The 27,015-nt window shown below is 44.0% G+C and overlaps 2 protein-coding genes across 2 annotated transcripts in view; both read left to right on the top strand.

The window, feature by feature from the left end:
* The first annotated feature begins 7,245 nt into the window (after positions 1-7,245).
* Positions 7,246-8,133, top strand: LOC129494643 (translation initiation factor IF-2-like). The gene is made up of 3 exons (XM_055301538.1): positions 7,246-7,315; positions 7,449-7,598; positions 7,904-8,133. Exons 1-3 carry the CDS (start codon positions 7,246-7,248, stop codon positions 8,131-8,133), a joined length of 450 nt encoding a protein of 149 aa, XP_055157513.1.
* Positions 8,134-8,916: 783 nt separating this feature from the next.
* KCNN2 (potassium calcium-activated channel subfamily N member 2) overlaps positions 8,917-27,015 on the top strand; it is a 142,184-nt gene continuing 124,085 nt past the window's right edge. Inside the window, exons 1-2 of the mRNA XM_055302822.1 lie at positions 8,917-10,200; positions 10,866-10,961. Of these exons, the coding sequence (XP_055158797.1) occupies positions 8,953-10,200; positions 10,866-10,961 (1,344 nt within the window). The 5' untranslated portion in view covers positions 8,917-8,952. The remainder of the gene's footprint in view (positions 10,201-10,865; positions 10,962-27,015) is intronic.

Below are 27,015 nucleotides of genomic sequence, written 5' to 3'. Positions count from 1 at the left end.
GGAATTGTTTTTAAATTTCATTTTTTAAAAGATTTTATTTATTTATTCATGAAGGAGAGGCAGAGACCACAGGGAGAGGAAGAAGGCTCCTTATGGGGAGCCTGATGTAGGACTCCATCCCAGGACCCTGGGATCATGCCCTGAGCCAAAGGCAGATGCTTAGCCCAGGTGTCCCTAAATTTTACTTTCAAATTGCTCATTGCTAGTGTAGAAAAATAAAATTGATTTTTTAAAATTGATTTTTAATGTTAATTTAGTATACAGAAATCTGCTGAGCTTGTTAGTTTTATTAATATTTTCCTTGAGATATTATTATATTCCTTAAGATTTCCTGTATACAAAATTGTCATCTATGAATATAGTTTTACTTCTTCCTTCCCATCTAGATGTCTTATGTTTCTTCTTCTTCTTCTTCTTCTTCTTCTTCTTCTTCTTCTTCTTCTTCTTCTTCTTTCTTCTTTTTTTTTTTTTTTTGCCTAACTGCACTGGCTAAAACTGCCTGTACAATATTTAATAGAAGCAGAGAGAACAGATATTGTCTTGTTTCTGATCTTAGGAAGCATTTAGCCTTTTTCACTAGTAAGTATGATATTAGCAGTGAATTTTTCAGTGATGTCTATTGTTGCTTTGAGAAAATACCCTTCTGTTTCTAGTTTATTGGCTGTATTTATCGTGAAAGTATTGTGAATTTTGTCAAATGCTTTTCTGTGTCTATTGAGATGATTGTATAGTTTTCGCCCTTTATTCTGTTCATATGTTGTATTATATTAATTGATTCTTTTTTAAGTTTTTATTTACATTCTAGTTAGTTTACATTTGGTGTAATGATAATTTCAAGTGTGCAAGATAGTGATTCAGCACTTCCCTACAGCCCCTGGTGCTCATTATGACAACTACACTCTTTAATCACAGTAATTGGTTTTTGAATGTTAAACTAACCTTATATACTCATAATAAACCCCACTCGGTCATAGCATTAATTAATTAATTAATTAATTAATTAATTAATTAATTAAAAGAGAGAGACTGCCCATGTGAATGGGGAGGCAGTGCAGAGGGAGAGAGAGAATTTTAAGCAGCCTTCATGCTCAGAGAGAAGCCTGCCACAGGCTGACCTTAAGATCCTGCAATCATGACCTGAGTGGAAATCAAGAGTCAGAGGCTTAACAGACTAAGCCACCCAGGTGCCCCAGCATATAATTTTTATATGTTTTTTTATATATTTCCATATATATTGCCATATTCAGTTTCATTCTACTTTGTTGAGGATCTTTGCATATATATTCATAAATGCCATCAGTTTGTGGTTTTCTTGTGATGTCCTCAGGTTCAGAGATTTTTGTTTTCTGACCACTCATGTATTCCTGAACCTCTGAAGTGAATACTTTATTTTGGTTATTGTTCTTTTCAGCTCCAGAATTTCCATTTGGTTCTCTTTAGTAATTTCTATGTCTGTATCAGCATTCTCTGTTTGGTAAGTCATTCCCATCGTACCTCTCTTTAACCATTCTCTCAGTATGGTTTAGAGCTGGGTTTATGAATTAAACTGGCTCAATAGATGTGTCAGGAGATGTGTCAGTAGATGTGTCTGGCAGGTGGGGGATACAAGATGATCTGCTTCCTTCTGAGTGATGGACGTGTGGATATGAAGCCTAGGACCACTACAGCTATTTTCCCCACCATGGCAGTAAATAAAATAACCTGAGGATTAAGCCAGGGTCTATGAAGAAAGGCAATGACAGGAATATAGCTGAGGAAAGTTGCCAGAACCCTGATGATGTCTTAACCTCTGAATCAAAGGCATTAAAGTCTTCCCTAATTACGATGTTTTCTGTTATTTGAGGCTAGACATACTCCTTGTTAAGAGGACTTCAAAGAATCCAATAGTTTTAACTAATTAAAACATTTTCAAGGGCTCATCCTAAGTAGCAAGAAGAAAACACTGTCACATAGTTTTGTCTCTGTCTAGTATGTATCTGTCAGATTTTTCTGATACTTTGTATCACATGTATTGTTTTGCTTCATATGGATAATTCTTGCACAACAATAATTAAAATAGCAGAGGAAAACTGCTACTGAATTTACAGCCATAAAATGCAACAGCAAGAGCACTGAACAAAAGTCCTTTTTAAGAAAAATCCGGTGTATTAGATGAGGATGAATATGCAAATCTTGAAGATTTATTAGCATGTAGATAGAGCATTTGGTTGCTGATGACACTGGTTATGTTTAATTCAACTTAGAACCAATTGTGATTCTTTCCCTTCCTATAAGTGGGCACCAGTTCTCTTCTTGTCCTGAGGTGATTACTTGGAGAATGGGGATTTACAAATAGTTCCAGAGGGGGTGACAATAGTACAAAGATAGACAAAGGGGATACAATGATTTCCTGAGCCTGTTTGGCAAGCAGTAGAGAAGCAAAAGGAAAACAGAGGGTTTGATGAATAAACCCATGGAATGGATTAAGAGGAAACGAGAAGAAACAGCTAATGCATTGTATGCACTAATCCTGTAAAGAGGAGCAAATAACAGTAGGGAAATAAACTGGATTTCAGGAGGAGAATAAATAAATAAATAAAGAATAAATCTTCCAGAACTCTTGTAGCCTCATTATGTTTTAGCACTAAGCAACCCTGGCACTTTTGGGATCACCGTGTGGAAGCTTTGACCTCAGAATTTAGGGGTAGTTTTGCATATCTCTGGTCCTATTTTTGCTGACTCTTGACCCCAGCTGTGAGACATATTGGTTTCTCTCTTCCTGCGGCTGTTTGACTTCCTTTCTCTGGTTGTTAACAAACTGGTAGACTCTTTCTTACTCAGAACCTTTGGCCAAATAGTCAAGTAACAAAAGGGTATTTGATGGCAAGCAGACAATTTATCCAATGGGCAGAGAATGGAGAAAGGGAGCTCATTCTCCAGGGACATCAAGAAGCTGAGAGGATATAAATGATATGACTGCAGGCTGAGGGGGGATGCCCAATGTCAGTGAGAGTCTCAGGAAGGGGTGGAGGTGTCTAGAAACTTAGGCCACATCCCTTTCTCTTCTGTATTTGGTTCGGGGTTTCCTGTCATGGTGCCCTTAGGGAGGAGATTTTAGTTTGTTAATGTAGCATAATGAAGGAACAATGTGAATTTGGCCCACTGTGTCCATCATCTTGGGCCCATTGGTTTGATCCGGTTTCTAGTAGTCTCTTGTGGTCTGGTGTCAAAATCTTCTGGGCAGGAACACCTGCAGGGTAGATACTAGAAAAAAAAAAAAAAACAGCTTTTAGAAAAATTCCCCACGGGGCTCTTACGGTAACATGGTTCTCCCCACTCTTTGACATAATGGGAGAAACAGCAAGAAGGCAACTGGCTGGGTCCCTGCAGGACTGCTGACAAGTTCCTCCAAGTCACAAGGCAGGGAGCTTGAGCATGGGATCCCCCTCATTACATAAAAAGACAAAATAGCCTTGTTTGTGCCAATATATACTCTTCACTGGCCTTCAGCTTCTACGAGGGATGTTGCCAACAATAAGGAATGCCAGACCAGCCAGCAAAGTGGGCAGAAAACTGTATAAATAGCCCAGAATCTATTTTTTAAGTAGGCCCCTTGGACCTTCATGCATACAGCAGTGCCATTTTACGCAGACTTGTAATAGATCCTTATAAATTATTCTGATGATCAGATGAAGTCGACAAGAGGACAACAGTCAAGAATCACAGAATCCCAGCCATGCCAGTGGCCATTCAAAGGAAGTAAGTGGTAATGACAAGCCACTACTGTCCATTCCTGGATGACTAGTGGAGTACAAGCCTGTATGAGTCAACAGGTTATTCTTCTGCTATGGAGGAAATGCTAGAAGTATGCGAAAGAGACTCAGCAGCCAAACTTTGAAGGCTGTGTTTGAAGTCTGGTGGTTCCTTGCTACTCCTGTGTGTGACCTGGGGTAGCCCAAGCATATCTCCAGTATTAAATTCCTTACCTGTAAAATGGAGAGGATAATGAAAACTCTCCTACCTTCCATAAGGGTTCTTGGGAAATGCAAATAACACAACAAAGGAGCTTTCTGAACTAGAAGGGGCTGCTGCCCTTTAAGATTTTTTGTTTGTTTTTTTGGTTTTAAATGACTTTCTAGATCTGGATGTGTGGTTCTAGCTGCCAAGGGATATTTATTTATGAAATTGCAGACTATTTTCAAAAGACCTATCCTAGTCAATAATTTTAACCTGATTATTTATTATTATTTAACCTATTTAATTATTATGTAACATACTTTAGTTCTAGCAAAACTAGTATACCTGCTTCTTCTTCTTCTTTTTTTTTTTTTTTTTTTTGCTGGTGCTGCTGAGACTTTGGCAGATAATGCCAATCAGCTGGAGACAAAGATGAGAGTAGAAAAAATTTGGAAAGTTGATGAAGTTAATGAATAGGCCCCAACATGATAATTAGTCCCTGAACAATAGCACTGTGGCTAAAAATGAACAAGACTGTCACCAGTAAGCTCATTCAGGTCTTGACACTTTCTGATCATGATGCAGAAGTAAAAAGAATACATATAATAATTATTCTTAAGTTTTCTTCAAATCAAATATGGATTCTCTCTTGCGAAGTTAGGACAATCTGTGGTTTAAAAAGAACTGTTCTTATGGCCTTTTAATGGTTCTGTTTTGGGAAATGTGGGCCTGTTACTGGGCTAAGAAAATAATTCTGATGTTTCCCTGATTCTGCATTTGTATTTACTGCTATATGAACTAAGTTCAGAGAGGCTGTGTCTTATCACAGCCTCTCTGGCACTACCAAATAATTTTCTCACTGGGGTAAAGAAAAAAGAAAATCTCAGAAAAACATTTACTTTGTAGGTCAGAGTTTCCCTCAGACTTCTCAGTGTGGGTAACAGATGCCCTGGCTCCCTGCCTCACTTGCTCTGCCTGCCTCTGGAAATAGATTAGAAACATCCAAATTCAGGGGAGTCCTGGTTTGGAAGGAAGAATGAACCGAGAGAGAGAGAGCGCGCACAAATAATTTCTAGGAAAAAGAGAATTGTAAACGGTGGCATAACGTCAATCTGGGTAAAGGAAGGGATCCGAGTACAAAGGACCTACAGCTTTTTCTAAGCCCCTGTGGTCTGGGAAAACAGATTTTCTAAGACTGCTGTTAAGCATGCGTGGGAGGGGGTGGGAAGGGGCTTATGTGTATGTGCATATTGGCAATCTTGAAATACCACAGACATGGGGACACGGTTGTTCTAGTCTAGAATTTAAAAAAAAAAAGTAATTTAAAAAAAATGATACTGGAAATGAAGGTGACTAATTGATGAGATTCTAAATGCATTTTGTGGATGAGTATGACCTCTGGTGTTAAACTAGAGAAATTCCAGCACTTCTATATCTCAGCGGCAGAAAGAGAAGCAAATGTCATTTTCTAAAACCTTATGGTCAGAGGTTACAGGGCATTGTTCTGTGACTTTTCTTTCAAACTTCATTCTCTCCCTCGCTCCTCTCTCCCTCCTTGTTCTTACAGATATCAATGAATATCTATTACCTGCCCAGCGCCATCCCCATGGGACAACATTGTCTTTGTTGCAACTGCTTGACTTGGTTACATGTAATCTCTACAATCCTTTATAGGAAAAAAGGCAAAATTATGGTATCCGTATTTTAAAGGTTGACATCTAAGTTTGCAATTCATTTGTTAATATTATAAAGAAGAGAAGAATGATGAAAACAGGAACTTCTTAAATGTGCCCCTGTCATAACCCAATAGTGTAAGATGCCCCAAACCCGCAAGTTATGAGGTCACAGATGAAAAATGAAACGTGAAGGTGTTAGGGGGCATCTTGTGGTTTTTCATGATAATACTGATAGAGGATTACCATACTCTCCAAACACAGACATTTATTAGTAAGGCAATTTTTTTGGGTGTATGTGATCAGATGATTCCTTAAAACAGAAAGTTGATATGTATCTGACTGACTTCTCTCTCCAGTCACAATGAGTTTCACAATATTTTTTCATGAGTTTTTTTTTTTTTTTTTAATATTGGCTGAGCAGAAACATTATGAATCTGAGTTTTGGTATCCTGACAATTCCTCATGCTGTGGGTCAAATCTCCATTTCTTTCTTACTCTGTGCCTCCCATCCTCACCCTGAGCCCCCTTTGTGAGCTATAGGAACTCCATATATCATTGTCATAAGTCTTCGTAAACACTCTTTGTTTCTACATGATTAATGTCACTGCGCCTAATCCCGTACCAAGGCATAGAAATATAGAGGGCAAAAGACACAATATTGTGTCCCTGTTATTTTGTTTATGCATCCTCTGTGTGAAGACTTGACCTTGCTATTTGAGAACATCAGTTTGACAAATAGAATACAGCCATTACCTATGGTATTTTAGTAATTCTAAAACCTTACATCAAATTTGATTGCTGGCAACAATCTTGATATTTGGGGAGGCATCTGTGTCATCTTTCATCTAAATTTATGAAATGCTAAGGAAAGTAATTTACCATGGGAACACTTCCTTGAAGAACATTCTTTAAAAATATTTTATTTATTTTTCATGAGAGAGACAGACAGACAGACAGACATGAGTAGAAGGAGAAGCAGGTTCCCTGTGGGGAGCCTGATGCGGGATTTGATTCAGGGCCCAGGGATCATGACTGGAGCCAAAGGCAGATGCTCAACCACGGAGCCCCCCAGGTGCCCTCCTTGAAGAATTTAATTCATAAAACAAAATCAAACTTTTCATTCAACTCAGTTGCATAGAGCAAGAGCTAGAAGTCTATAGAATGTATTACAAAGTGGAAATAAATGTATGATTGATTTTGTGCTTGAGTTGCATTTTGTCTCACATCCTAAGGCGAATAACTTAATTTGAAAGCTTTCCTTATAATTTCAAATTCAGCTTATTAGAATTGTTTTTAGTGGTCATGCTCACCATGCAATTCATGCACTATCTCCTCAGCCATCCCAGTGATTCAGTAAACTTCATAATTCTAAGTAAATTTTATTGAATTGCCAGAAATCAGGATAGAGTATGAAAATAAAATGCTGTCTCTGTTTTTTAGCTATTCACATTCTACTCTTGACCAAGGCAATCGAAAAATGTAAATTTCTGACAATACTCATTATGTTAAGCGGAGGAATAATGGGCCTAAAAACAACCCCGTCCCCCCCCCCCTTTTTTTTTCCTTCCGGATGTTTACTTGCATGTAACAAAACATTAAAATTGCCTAACCCGTGTCCAAAGGATATCCTAAAATGAATCGTTCACTCCACGGCATTGAAAACGCGCACGCACGCGCGCGCGCACACCCACTCTTAGGACAAGGTAAGCAACTTTAGGGCAGCTGCCGAGTAGAATATCAAGAAATCGGATCCAGCTGAGAATTCCAATTACCTAATGAGGGTGATCTGCTTACACTCTCATTCCTTGGTCTAATTCATTATAATCTCGATCACAGAAATCATGCGTCAGAATCCCGGATATTCGGCTGGCTTGTTTCGTTCACGTCCTTTTCGGGGAGAGGGGAATTTCAGTTTACAAAGAAACACGACCGAGAAGCACCCAAGGTGGAGCAGGAGCAGGAGCAAAGGGTCCCCTGCCGCTCCGGGTTGGTATATCCCCTAAGAGGAGACACTGCAGGGAATTCGTTGAGAACACAAAATGCAATTTTTATTGGTTCATCAGAAAGTAGACGATTCTTAGCGAGCTCTCGCAAGCCCCGGCACTGGCCCCGGCGTGGACACTCGGCCGGGGTCTCGGTTACGGAGGATCTCGCAGCCCCGCGACTCCGCCCGCGCCAGGCCCCTCGCCCACCAGCCGCCGCAGCCGAGCCGGGCCGGGCCGGGCCGAGCCGAGGAGGCGCTCGCTGGGCGCCGCCGAGACCCGCCTTTACTTGGTGTCTGTGCTTTGCAGGTGGGGAGGAGGAAGAGCACAGAGGAGACGCCGGCGGCGGGCGGCCGCGGAGCAGCCCCCAGCCCCTCGAGCGAGCCGCCGCTCCGCCGCCGCAGAAGCCCGCGCACCTACCCACCGGGGCGGCCGGAGGGCCTGAGCGCCGGAGCCGGGAAGCGCGGGAGCCCGGGAGCGCGGGAGCCCGGCGGCCGGGGGCGCCAGCCCCTCGCGTACGGCAGCAGGCGCCGGTGTGAGCCCGCGGTAGCGGGGAAAGCCCTCCGCCCCCGCCAGGGGGACCCGGGAAGCCCGCGCCGGCTCCGCCCGCGGACGGCGGGGATCCCCTCCTCCGGCCCCGCCCCCACCCTCCCCCGGCCCGGGCGCGCAGGCGGTTAACCCTCCCCGCGCCGCGGCGCACTCGGGCCGGAGCGCGGCCACGCGGATCCCGAGGAGCCCAGCGGCCGGGGACGCTCGCGGCGTGGGGCCCGCTCGGAGCTCGCGGCCGCCGGCCCAGGGCCCTGCCGCACTGGCGCAGCGAGTCGCCGAACTCTGTCTCTCCCGGGAGGGTGCCCCCGCAGGCCTCTGGCCGGCAGCCGGCAGCCGGCGGCCCACTCCCCGCGGGGCGACCGGGCCGAGGTGGGCGTGAGGCCCGGCGAGGCGCGCGCGGGCGGGCGGACGAGAGGCAGGGCCCGCGGCGGGGTGGCCCGACGTGCTGCAGCGGCCGGCGCGGGTGACCGGCCCTCGCTAGGGGGGCGGCGGCGCGGGAGGGACGGAGGGAGGGACGGAGGGACGGAGGGAGGCGGGCGGGCGGGCGGGCGGGAGCGGGGACGCCCCTGTCCCCGGCTAGCCCCTGCCGCCCGGCCCGGGTGGTGCTCCCCGGCGCTCCCGACCAGCAGGTTCCTTCCCATCCTGCAGACCCCCCCTCCCCCCCCCCCCCTCCCCGCCTCGCTGTCACACACGCGCTCCCCGAAGCCGCGCGCCGCAACTCCGTCTCGGTCCCCGCAGGTGATGTCATGCCCATTGTTTTGGTGCGCGCGACCAATCGGACTCGCCGCCTGGATTCTACCGGAGCCGGCATGGGCCCTTCCTCGCACCAGCAGCAGGAGTCCCCGCTCCCGACCATAACGCATTGCGCAGGGTGCACCACCGCCTGGTCTCCCTGCAGCTTTAACAGCCCCGACATGGAAACCCCATTGCAGTTCCAGCGCGGCTTCTTCTCAGAGCAGCCGCCGCCGCCGCGCTCTTCACACCTGCATTGCCAGCAGCAGCAGCAGCAGCAGCAGCAGCAGAGCCAGGACAAGCCGTGCCCGCCCTTCGCGTCCCTCCCGCACGCTCAGCACCACCCGCACCTCGCGCACCAGCAGCCGGGCAGCGGCGGCAGCAGCCCATGCCTCCGGTGCAACAGCTGCGCCTCCTCCGGCGCCCCGGCGGCGGGGGCGGGGGCGGGGGATAACCTGTCCCTGCTGCTCCGCACCTCCTCGCCCGGCGGCGCCTTCCGGACCCGCGCCTCTTCCCCGCTGTCGGGCTCGTCGTGCTGCTGCTGCTGCTCGTCGCGCCGGGGCAGCCAGCTCAATGTGAGCGAGCTGACGCCGTCCAGCCATGCCAGTGCGCTCCGGCAGCAGCACACGCAGCAGCCGGCGCCCGCCTCCCAGTACCACCAGTGCCACAGCCTGCAGCCCGCCGCCAGCCCCACGGGCAGCCTCGGCAGCCTGGGCTCCGGGCCCCCGCTCTCGCACCACCACCCCCCCCCGCACCCGGCGCACCACCAGCACCACCAGCCCCAGGCGCGCCGCGAAAGCAACCCCTTCACCGAAATAGCCATGAGCAGCTGCAGGTACAACGGGGGCGTCATGCGGCCGCTCAGCAACTTGAGCGCGTCCCGCCGGAACCTGCACGAGATGGACTCGGAGGCGCAGCCCCTACAGCCCCCCGCGCCGGTCGGAGGCGGCGGCGGCGGCGGCGGCGGCGGCGGCGCGTCCTCCCCGTCTGCAGCCGCCGCCGCCGCCGCCGCCGCCGCCTCGTCCTCAGCCCCGGAGATCGTGGTGTCCAAGCCGGAGCACAACAACTCCAATAACCTGGCGATCTACGGAGCCGGCGGCGGCGGCAGCGCTGGAGGCGGCGGCGGCGGCGGCAGCGGGCATGGCAGCAGCAGCGGCGCCAAGTCCAGCAAAAAGAAGAACCAGAACATCGGCTACAAGCTGGGCCACCGGCGCGCCCTGTTCGAGAAGCGCAAGCGGCTCAGCGACTACGCGCTCATCTTCGGCATGTTCGGCATCGTGGTCATGGTCATCGAGACCGAGCTGTCGTGGGGCGCCTACGACAAGGTAGGCGCTCGAGCCCGCGCCCAGCGTTCCGGGGCCGGGGGCCGGCTGATTGGGACGGGCCCTGGTGGGAACTCCCTGTCCGCCAGCCCCGAGCCCCCCGGGACGGTCGGAGTCGCCCGCCCGCCCGCCGGGACGGCGAGCACCGCTCGGGCGCGCACCCCTGAGCCGCGCCGCGGGGCAGCTCTCGGCCGAAAGCCTTTCCGCGCGCAGCCAAAGTTCTGAAGGCAGGGAGCGTCCAGCGCGTGGGGGACATCAGATATTTGGCTCCGGGAGGCGGGCGGGCCTCGCTGTTTTCCTTTCCAGGTGCTCGGGATTTAGGAGACCCTTTCAAGCCAGGGCGCTTAAACTCGGGATTAACTCCCGCTGGGCTTCAAGAGCCCGGGATCGGTGCTGGAGCCTGTGATGGCCCCGACGCGCCGCCCGGCCCTCCGCCTGCCCCCGCTCTCCTCTCACTGCCCTCTGAGGCCAAGTGATCTGAGAGATCACAGGGCCAAGACAGGTGCTCCCCTCCTCCTCCTCCTGGGAGTTCAACCTCACAGGCCGGGGACTGACCGACCCCCACTCCGGCGTTGGGGGCGGGGGTGGGGGGTGGGGGTGGTCCTGGTCCTGGAAGGTGGTTAAAAGTACTGGTTTCCTAAAAGTGCTTCTGTCTGACTGTGTTGCAGGCGTCACTGTATTCCTTAGCTCTGAAATGCCTTATCAGTCTCTCCACAATCATCCTGCTCGGGCTGATCATCGTGTACCACGCCAGGGAAATACAGGTAACTTAGATTCTGCTCTTTGTGAATGACCCAGAGCGCTGCCGCCAGCCTGGAGAAGCGCGAGGCAGCTTTTTCCATACCCTCCTGTCCTTGCTTGACGTTACAGGAGGCACATGCTCTAGTCTTGCCTTAGCACCTGACCTGTTCTTTCAAGAAGTCCAAAACAAAACAGTGCAGCATGTAAATATGCATTTGCCCCTGGGTTGTATTTGTTAGACCCTCGAAGATTTTCCCCTCTGTTCTTCAGGCAGATATCCTTCCCTAAATCAGACCCAGCATTTGTTTTCCCTAAGGCCAGTTTTGTCCTAGCCTTCATCTGTAGGGTAAACACGAAGTCTCATTTGATACACCTATCCCCAGTGGGTGCATCATTATGGAAGATAGTCTCCATCTATCTATATCATCTTCTATAATGTAGCTTAGAGAAGAAAATAGGCTCATGATATTCCTAGCTAGTGTATGTAAATAAGACCCAAGAAAAGCTCAAACTCTTTCTGTGTCCCCAAGCATTAAAGGAAAAAAAAAAAAACAAAAAAAAAAAACAAAAAAAAAAAACTGTTCTAATACAAAGGTCAGAATACAAATTCTGTATATGTGGTAGTTTGGTAGATTTTTAGCTGCAGTCATTACACTGCCTTTTTAAAAAAATGTCATTTAAGAGCAAAGGCCACTGCCCTTGTGAGCAGTCTTGTTAGGAAATGTTTTTGTTTAAATGCAGCCAGGAACTCTATTGTTGGATTTGGCTATTACTAACAATTTCAGAATACTCGTATAAAATTCATAGGTTATCTTTTGAGTTGTTTTATTTCCTGTAGGCTTCAGTCAAAGGAATATTAAGGTTTGTGAATTAAAATGACTCGAGTTTCCAAAAATGAAGTAAGATAAGATTGGGATTTTCTAGTTTAGAATTTACACTGATACATATTTTCTGATTTATTTTTTTTTGGGGGGGGGCAGTTAGTTGTTGGAACTCTTAAACCCTTAAATTTCGGGTTTGCCTTTAAATTTAAAACATCATATAGAACTTGCCATTTAAATTTAATACTAATTATGTTAATTCAGTTTGAGGTTAGTCATTAGCAAGCACAAAGAAACCAATTTTAACTATTGTGCAAACAAAGATGCCCATGACCCTGAATGAGCGGGGAGAATGACCTCTTCTCATTTTCACATTTGCAAAGACTTGGAACAGTGTCCTTCTGAAAGGAGAAAGTTAGAAAATGAGAATTAGAGGGAGCACATTTAGAGGTAAGTAATAAAGCTGCACTGGCAAAACAAGACAGACCCGTACCAGAACTCTAACATTTCACTAATTGACACGGAGGCCCATTTTGATTCGGTGCTTGTGATAGTGGTCTTCTGAGATTCTTTCAAACGTTTTTAATTGATACTAAAATGTGACTTACACATAATGAGTCCATCTTCTCATTTTGGCTTCAAGAGTAGACACTCAGAGCTGGGAGGAACAAAATAGAATTAATGGTATTTTGACTCAGTTTAAAGATGGGGAGCCCAAAGTGAGAAGAGGTGCATGGCTGGCTGGATCACACAGCTGGGCAGGGCAGAATGTGACCTGGCTCTGTCCTCTACTTTCTAGTCCAGCTTGATTTCCTGCGGTGGTGTGGTCTGGTACTTGCCAGCGGCCCTGAAGCATAGACAGTTTTTGGTTCATGGTGTCTTTCTCTAAATCTAAAAGTTCGTCATATGAATAGGTTAAGTTTAAAAGGTGGTTGTAAAATCATCGCAGGTATTTTTAAAAATCAAGTAACTTAAAACAACTTTTTTTTTTTTCTTGGTGCCTGGAGTGGTTTTACTTTGTTCACTGTGAAAGAGAAATTGCTGATGTTTCTATTGAGCATTAGCTTTGTACAACTGTCCATTCCTTCTGAAAAGCACACAGCTAAACAGGCATTTGTTGGGGAGACGTTGGGTGATAGTCCCATCGAGGGCAAAGTGTCTTCCTGAAAACACTGATTTTTAAAGAATTATTGGGAGATTTTTAAAAAGTAACTTATAGGAATTTGTGAAGAATAGCCCAAATGTTAATTATGTGTTATTAAAACTTTTTGATACCATATTAGAACTCTTGAAACTTCTAGAAACTAATAAAAATACAAGAAATCATATTTTTATGGGTTTTTCACACTTGGAATTCCACTCACTGGCTCATTTTGAGGACTATGTCTGTTGCACAAATGCATGGGAATATTGATTAGAAGATGAATAGCATTGGTGGCAAAAATGAGGACTTGGGTTGTTCCTCTAAAACTTACAAGCACAGTGAACTTCTTTATTCTTCTCTACTTCTCTACTCAACATAAATATCCCAGAATATTGGATTTTTTTAAAAATTGGGTTTATTTTGCATGATATAGTATCTGTTAAAACAGCCACATATGGGTTGCTGGGGTGGCTCAGTGGTTGAGCCTTTGGCTCTGGGTGTGATCCTGGAGTCCCGGAATCCAGTCCCACATTGGGCTCCCTGCATGGAGCCTGCTTCTTCCTCTGCCTAAATCTCTGGCGTTCTTTCTCGGTGTCTTTCATTAATAAATAAATAAGTAAAATCTTAAAAAAAAAAAACACACTTAAGAGAATTTCAAAATAGATGCTTGGATAGTACCATTCAGTTGTTTTGGTTATAGCTTTTCCACTCAGTGTTTTATCTGAGGGGGGATTTCTTCCTTATGCTGAAGCTCCAGATGCTTATCTGAGATGCTTCTTAAAAAAATTGAAAATGGAAGAGGACCAAATAAACATGAGGACCCTGAGCTAGAAGTCAAGAAACAGAAAAAAATGTACTAATTTATCCAGATATTAGAGTCAGCCATGCTGCCAAAATAGTTGACCCTGAAGCTTAGTGAAACTAAGCACACAGGCTTACGTTATCTATGTTTGGAAAATTATGCATTGTGCCCCTTTCTTACTTATTGATGTCACTGCTCTAGGTGTATTTGTTTCATAAGTTTTAAGTAAGTAGGCACTTGTCAGTTTACTGTTAACAACTCCAAACATACGGAGTACCTTTGAGGGAAAGAAATAAGTGTAGGGGTTATATTGCCAATCAGAGCATGTCTTTGGATGGAGCATGTAGTCTAAAATGACAGTTTTTCTTTTTCCATTTAGCATACTAGCATGACGATTGGATAGGGAGAGCTAGCTAGTTTGGGCTTCTGGTATATGGTATGATTTCTCACTGCAGTCAGACAAAGTGTCATAGATATGTTCTGGCTCTCTGTCCACCGGAATTGCTTAACGAAGCTTGGGGAGGCCCTGACATTTCCATGAAGAACCTTGGAAAGCAAGTCAGTGTGACCTTTTATAAAATGTTTATACACACTTTGGCAAAATAAGATGGTTCAGGTGAGTCATGGTCGGAAGTGCTTGAATTAAAATAGTGCAATGAGGAGGCTTTGGAAGAACAGAGCTCAGTACATTGCTGTTTTGGTATCATTTTTCAGCACCACAGACAGCTCTGTGCATCAGGCCTTAGTTTGTCCATGTCACTAATTGTTTGAATACCCCGCCCCCACCCAAGATGAAATCACTATTGTGAATCTATGTGTCAGAATGCTTATACAAAATTAGATTTAGTGGGAGCAGGTCTTCAGCTAAGTAGATCTTAGACCTTTTTCCAGTAGACATTTGGCTTTACTTTCTACATCCATCAGTAAAGCCAAAGCAACAACAACAAAAATAAACAAAAAACCCATCCAAGAATGAATGATGTAAAAAGAAATGCGTAAAATGCCACAGCCTTCCAACAAAGAAAAGGCACTCTGGGGATTCTGGGGATTGTTTTGTGTGTGTGTGTGTGTGTGTTTTAATGTGATTTGGAAAGGTCACTTGATACTAAATAAGTGGCTTTGCCTTCTTATGTCTCAGGTCAAATAATAACAACAGAGGGATGACATCTTATGACTTTCCTTTTTGCCTCCTCTCCTCTGTGGGATCAGGAATATGTCTGGGATGGAAGGAACAAGTACACAATCAAATTCAACTACCATTTAAAATCTTCAACATCAGAAAATTTGAACATAGATTTCACTTCCATCTTTTCAACTTCAGTATACTAGAATTTCTCATATGGAAGCAATTTTAGTTGAAAGAGTTGGGTAGTATTTTGAGATAGACAAACATAAGATTCTAAATCAAGAAAGTCCCTTGGACCTCGATCCTCCAGGTTTTTGTGGGATTTGGAAGAATCGCTGGTACATACTTTGAATGTTTTTGTTTGATTTTGTCTTGGAAAAAGCATAATTATATAATAAGTAGCATTAAAGGAAAACACTTGTTGTTCTTTGGTATCTCTTGCAATGCGCTAAACTCCTCTTTCAAGTTAGCTTTTTAGTGATGGGTGACATAGATCTAAAGCTGGAAAAATAGAAATTAAACTTTCTCTTTGCTCATGCATCTAGGCTGCACAGAGGAAGGAGTGAGTGAAAGCAAGGGCCTTAGCAGTGTCTGAAAGGCTCTGGTTGGAGAGGAGTGGCTAGGCACCCACTTTGTAAACTCTGATTTTGCCTTGTGGTTCCTGGAAAGGAAAGGATGCTCACTTTCCCACTTCTACACAGAGCAAGCGGATGCTTCCAGACCACGCAGATAATATGGCATATAGCTATTATTATTCATACAATAATAATACATATAGTAAGAATAAACAGTACAGAAGAGTTTCAAAGAAATGTGATAGGCACATCCTCTCTACCTTCAGACCTATTTCTGAGGGGCAGCCACTTTGAAGTTTCTCGTATACTCTTCCAGAGTTTTCAGAATTGAATATTTAGATGTGTTTAGATACAGACAAACCTTGCTTTTATTTCCTGATAGATCTTGGAGTTTTTTCCTCCTCAGCACATAAACACCTGTCTCGTTCTTTTTTAGCACCTGCACGTGATCTTATTTTATGGATGTACTGCGTTCACTGATAGGCATTTTGAGTTTTCTAGGTTTTTGCTATTATAGGCAGGACTACAAATGAACATTCTTGTGTGCTTATTTTAAACTACTAATTAGAGTATGTGCATATGGTAAATATCTGTCAGATCGCTGAATCAAAGGGCGTTTGTGTTTGAAATGGAAAGGTATTGCCCACCAGCCCTTCAAAAAAGTTTTACATTCACCACATCCTCACACATTATTCCCCCACAGCATTGTTAACCCCAGATATTAAAAAAAGGGATTTTAAATATCTTTAGCTTTTTGAAGTCTAAAAAGGTTTATTTTTCTATAAAAAACTATTTTGAAGGAAAAAAATGTAAGGACAAAGCTCATGGCCTCATAGGTTTATTTGTAGCACTGTGTGGTGTCTGGTGGTACCTTATAATGATCTGTTGACAAATTTAACAGTCAGTGTAAAGATGCCACCAGAGACAAATATTTGCCACATTTTAATTTTTTCTTACTTAAATTCAGAGATGAAGGAAACTGAGAGAGTAGAGGGAGGGAATCTTTAATTGGTTCTTCAAAAGGTCTCTGCTCTTGTCAGTGAGGTAGATGAGAATTACCAGTTAACTTGTAAGACTCCAAAAGATAGGGAGGCAGGGAACTTGCCTGAATTGCTTTGTTGTGTGGTGGTTAGCTCCTGGGCTGATACCGATGTTGCCAGTAGCTTCCTATATCACTTGTAATGGGACTCTCGGTCCCTTTGACTTATGTATACGCTGTAGTAACGAAATCACTCAGGACTAATTTTCTCTGCCTGCCCGTGTGAAGATCTCTGCATTATTAATGGGTATGACACTAAATAAAGTGATCGTGGTATGTTTACAGAGCAGCATCACAAATGAATGAAAAGTGCAACTTTAGGTGTACCACAAGTGGGTTTCTGTGATCTGCCAGCTTATTTCTGGGCCACGTTTTGTACAGCTGGGGAAGAAGAGGGCTGTGGGCTGCCGTTGTCCCAAACCACATCTAGCAGGGCATGCAGAGGGAGCCTGTGCTGATTCAATTTCAGAAAGTTACTTATGGTCAGGATATGAAGTGGCTTTGTGAGGCTACTTTTGAATGAATTGCTGCTCAAGAAAAAAAAACAATAGGATGTCTGCTGCTTTGGGAGTATATTTTTAACCCCGAAACTCCTTAAGAATTCTATTTATAAAACTAGCAAGTACCTGGAGGGAATTACCTGGCCCAGTATCCCAGTCAGCATGGGAAAGCCCTTGATGTCATCTTCGATGAAAGTGGTCACCCATTTTTCTGCTTGCACCCTCTTCCCATGATTGGCAGTTGGCCTGTACATGGCTGGCTGTTCCACTGCCAGACAACTCTTAATTTTAAGAAGATTTTCTTTACGTTGAGGTCAGCTCTGGTTTTATTCCTTGCATGCTCAACATTTTAAATGTTTTTGAGCTTTGCAGATCTGATAGAGGAGAAGACGGGAAGGTCCCTTTCCTTCTTGGAAGTGACATTCCAAGGACACAAGGTTGAGTTAGAGAGGCACATGTTAAGAAACACAATCCTTGCTAGTTGTGATCAGTGTTGTCAGGGGGGCTGTAAGGGCTGAGATAGAAAGTACTTGGAGGAATGGGCGGTGGTACATATCCGAGGGTAATCAGGGGGAGCATTCTCTAGGGATTTGACTTTGAAACTGAGACCTACAAGAAAAGAAGTTGTCAGCAATTGGCAGAGTCTGTGGGAACAGTTTGTGCTAAGGCCTTGGGACCAAAGGGAGTTTCCTGCACTTAAACAAATGAGAGCAAACCAGTGTGGCCCAAGTTGGGGGAGAACAGGAGGACAGTACTGGGTGGAGTGAGGGAGGATGCAGGATTCTCATACTACAGAGTTGTGGGGCCATGATAAGGATTTCAGGCTTTTTTTTTTTCCTTCTTTGTCAAGTGCATGGTGGGGGAAGTCATTAAAGAGTTTAAAGCATGGGAGAGTCATGATTTAACATACTGTTTAAGCAGACTTTTTGCTGATGTTGTGTGGAGACTGGTCTGGAGATCCTTAGGATGTTCTTGGCCAGCCATGCCACAGTGGAAGGTGATGTTCATGGTCGGACCTGAGACCTGTGTTGGAGGTAGAGTGTACTTCCTAGCCCTGGATGGGATGTGACAGGTGGAGACAAGGGATGTCGCAAAGACAGATCCAAGGGTTCTGGTTGGGGCAGCTGAATGCATGGTGCTGAGAAGAGGAAGACCCACAGTGAAGGGTAAGGATGGGGAGGTGGGAGTTTGTTTTGGCAGAACACATTTAAAAGGCTTCTGATTTTGCAGGGAAAGCTAGGGTTCACAAGAAAAGAATGGATAAAGTCACTGAGTGAGAATAAAGATGAGAAGAAGGTCAAGCGTTGATCAACCTTAGACATCTAGAGGTTGTGTAAGGAAGAAGAGCAGAAAGAGATGGGATGAATTGTCCCTGATGTGGAGATTGCAGGATCGTGAAGGAAGGTGCAGTGCTGTGTATCACATGCTGTGAAGTCAGTTAAAATGGGGTTGGGAAGTGTCTTTTTGGATTTGACAAATTGAAGGTCATTGCTGACCTTGACGCAGTTTCAGTGGAGTGGTAAAGAAGACAGATTGCAGTTTCCAGTATAGTAGAATAAATTGATCCCCCCCCACCCCGCTTCACAGAATCACAGAGCAATGGTTAGTTCCCCTTAAATGCCCTCCTAATTAAATAGGCCTAGTTTCTTTGAATGTTCCTGATCAGACTTACAATGTCCCTGATCATATTCTTCCGTATTGAACTCTGTTCTGCTGAATTCCCTTTTCCAAAGGGAAAGTTAGAAACGTCACCAGGTACTTTCAGATGGAACTGTTACCTTCCTCCTTCAAAGATGCTACACAATACTGACTAGTACTGGTCTGAAATGGTCATTGCGCCATAGGAACCATCACCAAGTAAGATTCCTAAAATTGCTATTGAACCAAGAGTACCCTGTTCTGTAGCAACTTGGTTTCAGACTAGTGTTTCAGCCTCAGAATTATTTGAATCGTAATTCCAATGTTTACTTGACAAACACATGTTTCAGTTCAGAAAATGCTGTGGGATGGACTAAAGAGTTGCTCCATTGCAAGATGCAAATTCGTGCTAAATTGTGTTCCAGAAATGTGGTCAATATTAGTGGCCCCACCTGGTTTGCACACCTGCCACTGACACATTTAACTCTTCTTCCCGGGTTCTGGCTAGTTGTGAGTTTGAAAAATGTGCCTTGGGAATTCAAGGCATGAGTTCATGAGCCACGGTCAGAGCTCAGAAGTAGGAACTTTTTTTGCTGTGAGACATCTGCTCATTCATGATATTTGGTACAGCCTTTCAAGTAATGACAACTCTGTGAACCCTAACTATCAGCCAGCCCACGTTTCTCTACCAGAATGTCATGGAGACTGTCGGATCCCTAGCTGAATCCCCGTATACTGTGAGAGCTGTAACCTTGCGATCTCCCCGTCTGTTAACAGTATCCAAGAAGGAAACAAGACTGAAGTGTTTATTATTTTAAGCATTGTGATGTAGCCTTTGTGACCAAATGCCTTTCCTCTTAAAAATTTCATTTTCCTGTTCAGAGAATAAAATTAATAACTATTGTATTAGAAAATTGGTAAAATAAAGAAAACACGAGAATGTTAGTGTGGTCTTACCACCCAGAGATTATTATTATTTGTGTTCTAATGTATTTACGCAAAGTAGATGGACATGGTATTTGCTGTAGATCTGTAGAAAGAAATTTGGAATTCTTTTCATGTGGTTTTCTATGGATTTCCCCATGCCATTAAATACTAGATCCAATTTTTCCCCCATCATATGGCTATAATCAATTTAATCCTTTCCCTTACTTTGGAAGCCTAAAAAAGTAGAAAAAAACCCTGTTTAAAATAATTTTTTTAAAAAATTTTATTTTTAACTAGTCTCTGCAGCCAAGTGGGGGCTCACACTTAAAACCCGGAGATCAAGAGTCACAACACCGTCTGTCCCCTGTCTGAGCCAGCCAGGTGCCCCTAAAATCATTTCTATAATGAGGACTGTTGCAGATGAACTTTTGTGAGCATCTCTGATGATTTCTTAAGGGAAAGATTGCCAGGAGAGAAGTTACTGAGGATATTATTTAAGACAATTCACAGTTTCTAAGTTGTCCCCCAAAAGTTTGTATCAGTCCTTTCATTTTTAAAAAAGATTTTATTTACTTATTCATGAGAGACACACAGAGAGAGGCAGAGATATAGGCAGAGGGAGAAGCAGACTCCCTGCAGGGAGCCCTATGAGGGACTTGATTCTAGAACCCTGGGATCATAACCTGAGCCAAAGGCAGATGCTCAACCACTGAGCAACCCAGCTGCCCTTGGTGCTTTCATTTTTAAGGTGCTTACAAACCATTTCATTAAGAAACCCATTATAGCATTTTCTGGAGGTCTAGGTAAAATATACTGGTTAGTATTTGGCTTACTGTACTACCTCGAGAGTCTGGGAATTTACTTGTGTATAGTTGGCCTTGTTTTCCTACTTCTCCATGATCTTGGTTTCTAAATCACTAGCTAATCAGGTTTGTAAAAGTGTATCCCTGTTTAACAATTAAAGTTATGCAGGAACAGTGTGAGAGCTGGTATTGGAAGGTAACTTTGTTCCCAGTCTTTTTAATTATAGGAAACTGTACAAATCATGATTTCTGAAATTTTTCTCTGTAAACTTTCTCATTGAGCAGAGCAATCAGACCCTCCTTGGAGCTGTTTGCTGTTTTTCTGCAGCAGAGCCTCGTGGCTTTGTGCACTGCCTCTGGAGCCATTCTGTCTGGGCTCATACCCAGCTCTGCCACTAATTAGCTGTGTGACCTTGGACAAGTTACTTAATCTCTCTGTACTTTGGTATCCTTGTTTATAAAATAGGGAATAGAGAGTATGTCTCTCATCGGGTTCTTTTTTTTTTTAATAAATTTATTTTTATTGGTGTTCAATTTACCAACATACAGAATAACACCCAGTGCTCATCCCATCATCTCATCGGGTTCTTATGAGGATTATGTGAGTTAAAAAGTATAAATACCAAGCACTTGGAACCCTGGCTGGCATGTGGTAAGCGCAATTTCGACGTCGGCTGATGGTTATTGTTAGCTATTTTGGAGTTTGTTGGGGTGAAGGGAAGCAATTGGTGCTTAGCCTCTCTGGACTTTAGAAAATAGTGATGATTGGTTGATTGGCTGATTTTTACAAGTCTTATGAATGGGAACAGGAAAAAAAAAAGTTGGGCATTTGAGCAGTGTTCATTAGTTTAACTATCTAGAATGTGTGTTCATTTTTTTTTTTAAATACAAGCTTTGATATCTACTGAGGGCAGCCAATATTATTTTTAACTGAGTTCCTTCACATGCTCCCTTTGGGCACATTGGCTCCCTGAGAAGGTAAGTGTTCATTTTGGCTGTTAGGTTTCAGGTCTGTTAACCAGTGTCAAACTGTTCTATAATGTTATGGCTAACGGTTTTTACCAAAATAGCCATTTCCCCCATGAACCTACCATCTATTTGGCTTCATGCTGAAAAGTAAAGCTGTTTGTGAGCTTCATTAACTCCTTCAGGCACCCAGGCCCTAGCTGATGGCATCTCCTCATCACTAATTAGGACCCTGGTGACTTAAAAGAGTTAAGTGAGGTGCTCTGAAACGTAAGCAAAGGGAATAATTTGGATAATGGAAAGTTCTGGTATTCATCCCTGCTGAAAGGATGCGAGGTAGTAAACAGCCAAAGGCATGCGTGTAAAGGACTGTAACTGACAGTATTTCTTTCCATATTCACTGTTGGGCTACAGGATATGGAAATCAAAACACTTGCTTTTTTCTGCACTGCGTTTGTCTTTGGCAAGAGTTTGGTTTAGTAGGTCACCACTCCCTGCCACACTGCTTGGAGAGCAACATTCTGAAGGAATGGAGAATTTTTGTATATAAATATGACAAGCATCCTCGGGTTCAGTGATTGGATTGACTTTTTCTCAGAGAGCTTACATCTCTCCTGTTCCATGTCAGATAATGATTAGTTGAGTCTGTATTATGCCAGGCTCTTTTTGAACAATGTGTTATTGATGGGTGAGTTTTGGACTTTGCTTTTTGAATCTATAAAGCACACTAGGATTCAGACATGATGAACACTGAACCAAACTGTTGTTGACAAGTTTTAACAGCTGGTGTTCTATAGCAATCATTTGTCCTTTGCTTTCTGGATTATTCTGAGCATGTTTGCCCAATAATGTATTTATCCATAGTGGTTTTGTCCAGTAGGTGTCAAGATGGAGTTGTTTCCAAGTCATCTGACTATTGACATTTGTATGGTCACTGAGGTAGCCTTCTTTCCTTCTGAAAGCTTTGGTCTTCCTAGGGAGTTCTATGTAATAGTTGTATATTAGTTTTGACACAAACATTGAATTTTGGGGAGGAGGCATTAAGCACTAAAACACTATCATGTGTTTCTCATGGTCTGGACCTTGGGTAGTTGTTTCCTCAGAGTAGAGTCTCCTGTGGTGAGGGTGCAAAAATACATGAGGACCAAATGCTTACACTGCTTCATTTTTTGCTAAGTGGCTAAGGGATATTGTGTCTTACTATTGAATTTATTCTTAAGGTCAGGGATTACTTAAAATATTGAAAAATAGAAATTAGGCTGAGTGTTACTGAAGCAGCAATATAAAAGTGGTGGCTGTGGGGGTTAGAATCATCACTTCATGCTTTTTCAAAGGCCTTAGACTTCTAGACATATGCCCAAGCAAAGCTTTTACTGAGAACTTGTTTATGTGGATTTAGCCATGCAATTTTAAGGCTAAGAGTTTTGGTTTTTAGAAACTTGCCATAGGTCGATTTTTGTATTGGTAACTCTTCCCCTACTTGAGAGAAACATCCTTGTATCAAGGAGCATGAAATGCTGTCTGTTGAAATGAGAATAGCTTGAGTTACATTTATTTAGTTAAATATGCTGTTAGTTGAAAGCTTTAGCTCAGGCTTCAACCTGTGGCTGATGTTTCAAAAGTTAACGCTGCTGCTGGAAAATACTTTGAACAGAACTTCTACTTCTTTCTCATTAATATTTCAGTCCAGAACTTCACTATTTGTTCTCATTTGTCAATATCAAAAAGGATACTTAATGAAAGTGCATTTGGCCAGACTTTCACAAATTAAGCAGTAACGATACAAAGAGGAATCCCTAATGTGCTTGTTTTGTTGGGGTGGGGGGGGGGGGAAACCATAGCACTTGCATTTAGGGATGAAAACTATTTTTAAAAAATAGTCTCGATTTGGAGCTGATTGGTTCTTACATATTTCTTGTATCATTTTAGAAAGGTTCCATCATCTCTATTTTCTTTTTGTTCTTCAGCGAATCTATTTTACATGATCTCTTTTATCCTTTGTGACAACTGTACCTACTTGGCAGTTATTGGACTTTGGCCGTGTTTCTGCTTTACACCTCGGATGCATCCCCTGGGTGTTCCTCGCATTGGGGGATGAAGATCAAGCCCATTTGCTGTTGTGTTCACGATCTTTGCTTGGTCTGATCCTCTGTACGCCAGTTGCTTCACTGGCAGCTAAAATTATTTCAAAATCATTTATCCAAATCCATCTCATTGTAGCCTTATGTAACTGGCCACAGAGGGAAAGCGGATGTGAGTGTAGGACTCCATCCCTCAAACCTGTGTCAGAACATCCTGTGTGGAGACCACACAGCACAGTCAGCGGCAAACGTGTGTCCAGTAGCAAAAGGGCTTCTCTGCATCATTGTGCGGGAGCGCATGTGGCCACAAGGAGATGCTCACTGAGATGCCAGGTGGGATGAAGGCTCATTTTCAGGACCTGAATTAGGACTGGTTGCCACATGGGAGTTCACCAAGCAATTGCAAAGGGAGAGGCTTGGGAGGCTGGTGGGATGGAACTGAGAAGCTCAGAGAACCTCTGTGAGGTGTGCTCTAGCTGCATTCCCAGGCTGAGGGTGAATTTTTGCTAATTTCCTCTGTCCTCTAGTGGTATAGGGATAACCTGTATATTTCCAGTGAGGTCAAAGCAGTCAATGATCCTAGTCCTCTTTTTTCATAACCACAGTGAGGGGCATTACAGTGAAGTGCTACGAATGTGTCCCTCTTTACTGATGAGATAAGAAGGGCAGGATTTTAAAATCCTCTCATTGACTTTGGGTTTTTTTTTTTTTGTATTTTTTAAAGATTTTATTTATTCATGAGAGACACACACACAGAGAGGCAGAGACATAGGCAGAGGGAGAAGCAGGTTCCTCGAAGGGAGCCTGATGCAGGACTCAATTCTGAGACCCCAGGATCATGCCCTGAGCCAAAGGCAGACACTCAAACCACTGAGCCACCCAGGCATCCCTGGCAAGTATGGTTTCTATACAGGAAAGTCTTCTGCATGACCCAAGTCCTCAGGCTCCCTGCCGGATCTTGCATTTCTGGGATTGAGGTGAAATGGCGTACTGGAGTTAGACTTAGGTCCTCCCAGGCGGGTCGAATGGCTGTAGTAGAAACTACCTCCGTGGGAAGTCTGAGAGCCCCAGAGCTCAAGGTCCTGCCAGTAATGGGAGGCTGGTCCTGTCTGTTCCTTGATGCCCCATAACTTGGGCTTGGGAAGCTAGGCTGGTGGTGGTGTCAGGCCCAGGACACCATGGCTGTGGCTGGCCTCAATCAGGGAAGGGAGGCTCACTTGTTTCATACTTTGCAGCAAGTGTTGTATAGTTGACTGTTCTCTACCTCCATATTTTACCAGGAAAAAAAAAATCACACATGAAGCTGGGAAGCAGTAAAGAGTGTTGGGTTTTCTCTTTAGGTCTGGATTTCCAGAATTTTCTTTAAGTCTGGAATGAATAATTGATTGATTTGCTTATTTCTCTTCCCTCATGATTAAAATTCCGTTTCCTATAGATAATCATCACCCCTCCTAGCTGCCTATTGGCCCTTTCCCCCTTACCATTCTCACAGGCCTCCTCCTTGCCCTACATTTGCTTACCTAGCAAAGGGCTCTCCTGACCAACCTCCTAGGGTTCCAGGGAGGGAACTGACTCTTCTTCCACCCCCTCCTCCCTCCCTTCCTCCCAGTGGACTCACAGGATCCTAAAGACATTTCCTTCTTAGTGCCTTTTGCATTACCCCTGCTTTCTGGTGACTTTCTCAAATACCTCAGTTTTGTGTTTCCTGAACTTTAACTTTTTCCTGGTCCTCCTACAATGTCTACTCTATTTACATTTATTTACTATTTTATATTTATGTTGTTTATATTATATGCTATATTTCATATTATATTGTACTATAATGTGCAATGTATTACATATAATATATAATATTATATATAGCATATTTTGATGCTTCTACAATATGTACTTCTGTATTACCCTGTGACAATATATTGCTATATATAATCATAAAATATATATCATAGAACATACTAAGTAAAACCTAACACAGTAATTATATGTTGTATATTATACAATGTTATATAAAATATTGATATAAAATATATTAGAGTAATAGTATATGTTATATATTATTTATATTTGAATATTTAGACTATTATTTTTAGTATTTTTCTTTTTTTTAAGATCTTTTTTGAGAGAGAGAGCATGTGTGCATGTGGGTGAAGGGGCAGGAGGAGAGGGAGAATCCCAAGCAGACTCCCCACTGAGGGAGGACCCTGAGATCATGACCTGAGCTAAAATCAACAGCCAGACACTTAACCAACTGAGCCATCCAGGCTCCCTGATTCAGTATTTTTTAAAAAATTAATTCCCTTCTTTGAGTTTCATCTTAAGTAATAATATCTGTGAAATTATGGATTGTAGTGTAATATTGCATATGTTTTTAATATGCAGTACATTAACACTGTAAGTAAAGCACAGAATCATCTCAGAGAAATATGTAAAGCCCCTTTCAGGGATTTCTACCTTGCTTCTTATCCTCATCATTTTTAATACACATTAATGCTTGATCTCTCTCCCCTGCACCTCATTTCTTTCTGGTGGTCCATCGTCCCCACAGCAGGAATGTCTTCCCCAAAGGTACATCTGAGCCTGTCACATCACGTTCCATGGCCCTCTGTTGTTGTCAGGGTGACAGCTTTAATGTACATGCGTCATAACTCAGCTCTTGTGATCTGGCCTTCATCTGCCTGTCAGCCCTACTCAGCTATGGCCTTGGCCCTGAATATATCTCTTCTGCTCTGGCAATACCCAATTGCTTGCAGTTCCTGAAAGATAGCACTCTGTTCCATGCCTCTGGGCCTGGAATACCTTTCCCCTTTATTTGTCCCAATCCTGGTGGTGGGTGAAAATTCACCCCAAGAATCCTGCCAGGTAGCCTTCCCTGCTTCACCCCCTCATGAGTTTGATGGACCTGCACTCCTTTCTCTGGCTGCCCTGGGGCTGAACACCGTGATGATGAGCCCTGGTATGAAACAGAACTCAATTTGAACCCAGGTTTTCCTAACTTCTTCCCAGTGACTTCTGACAACCTGTTAGCCACTCTGAGCTTCAGTTTCTCATCAAATGGGGAGAAGAGGGCATAGCTCGTGAAATGGCCATAAGGATTATACTGGGATTGCATGCTTTGCCCAGTGCTAGACAGATAGTAATCACACGAGCTGTAGCCTTCTTGTTGACTTTGTTGTCTTTGCCATCATTAATCATGACCTTTGTTAGGACTGGACGGGTTTGGGGACAGTCAGGGTGCAGGAGAATGGTGAAGCATCTGGTTTAATATGTAGCCTTCGGTGCCATGGAGCAGAGGCATTAATACAGCAGTGTGCATCTGGCTCTGAGTCCTGCCTCAGCTGGCAGCTCCTGGAGGGCAGGTGCCGTGTCTGATCTTGCTGTACATTCCCAGGCTGAGCGGTCCAGGGAGCACACCCGAAGTATCTGCATGTAGGGTTCTGTTAAAAAAACCAAAATTCAGCCAGGTAGATCTAAAGATCTAAATGGCATTATTAAACGGTTCATGAATCAGGCAGCATCTCATCCAGCAAGTAGAGGGGAGCTCCCAGGGGCTGTGCAGAATGGTAGGTTTTTCAAGGTAGAGAGGGAATTAGCAAGGAATGCATTGCTTTAGGCAAGGTCTCCCTCCTAAGGGGAGTGGAAGGGGTCTGTGAGCGAT

The sequence above is a fragment of the Nyctereutes procyonoides genome, unplaced genomic scaffold (assembly GCF_905146905.1).
Source record: "Nyctereutes procyonoides isolate TBG_1078 unplaced genomic scaffold, NYPRO_anot_genome, whole genome shotgun sequence".
Lineage (NCBI taxonomy): Eukaryota > Metazoa > Chordata > Mammalia > Carnivora > Canidae > Nyctereutes > Nyctereutes procyonoides.
This window is presented reverse-complemented; position numbering and strand designations above follow the sequence as displayed.

Excerpts from the sequence above, each read along its gene's own strand:
- LOC129494643 (XM_055301538.1), top strand. The coding sequence starts at position 7,246 with ATGAATCGTTCACTCCACGGCATTGAAAACGCGCACGCACGCGCGCGC. Across the intron at positions 7,316-7,448 it reads ACACCCACTCTTAGGACAAG|AAATCATGCGTCAGAATCCC; the intron begins GTAAGCAACTTT and ends TCTCGATCACAG. Across the intron at positions 7,599-7,903 it reads AGGGTCCCCTGCCGCTCCGG|GTGGGGAGGAGGAAGAGCAC; the intron begins GTTGGTATATCC and ends TGTGCTTTGCAG.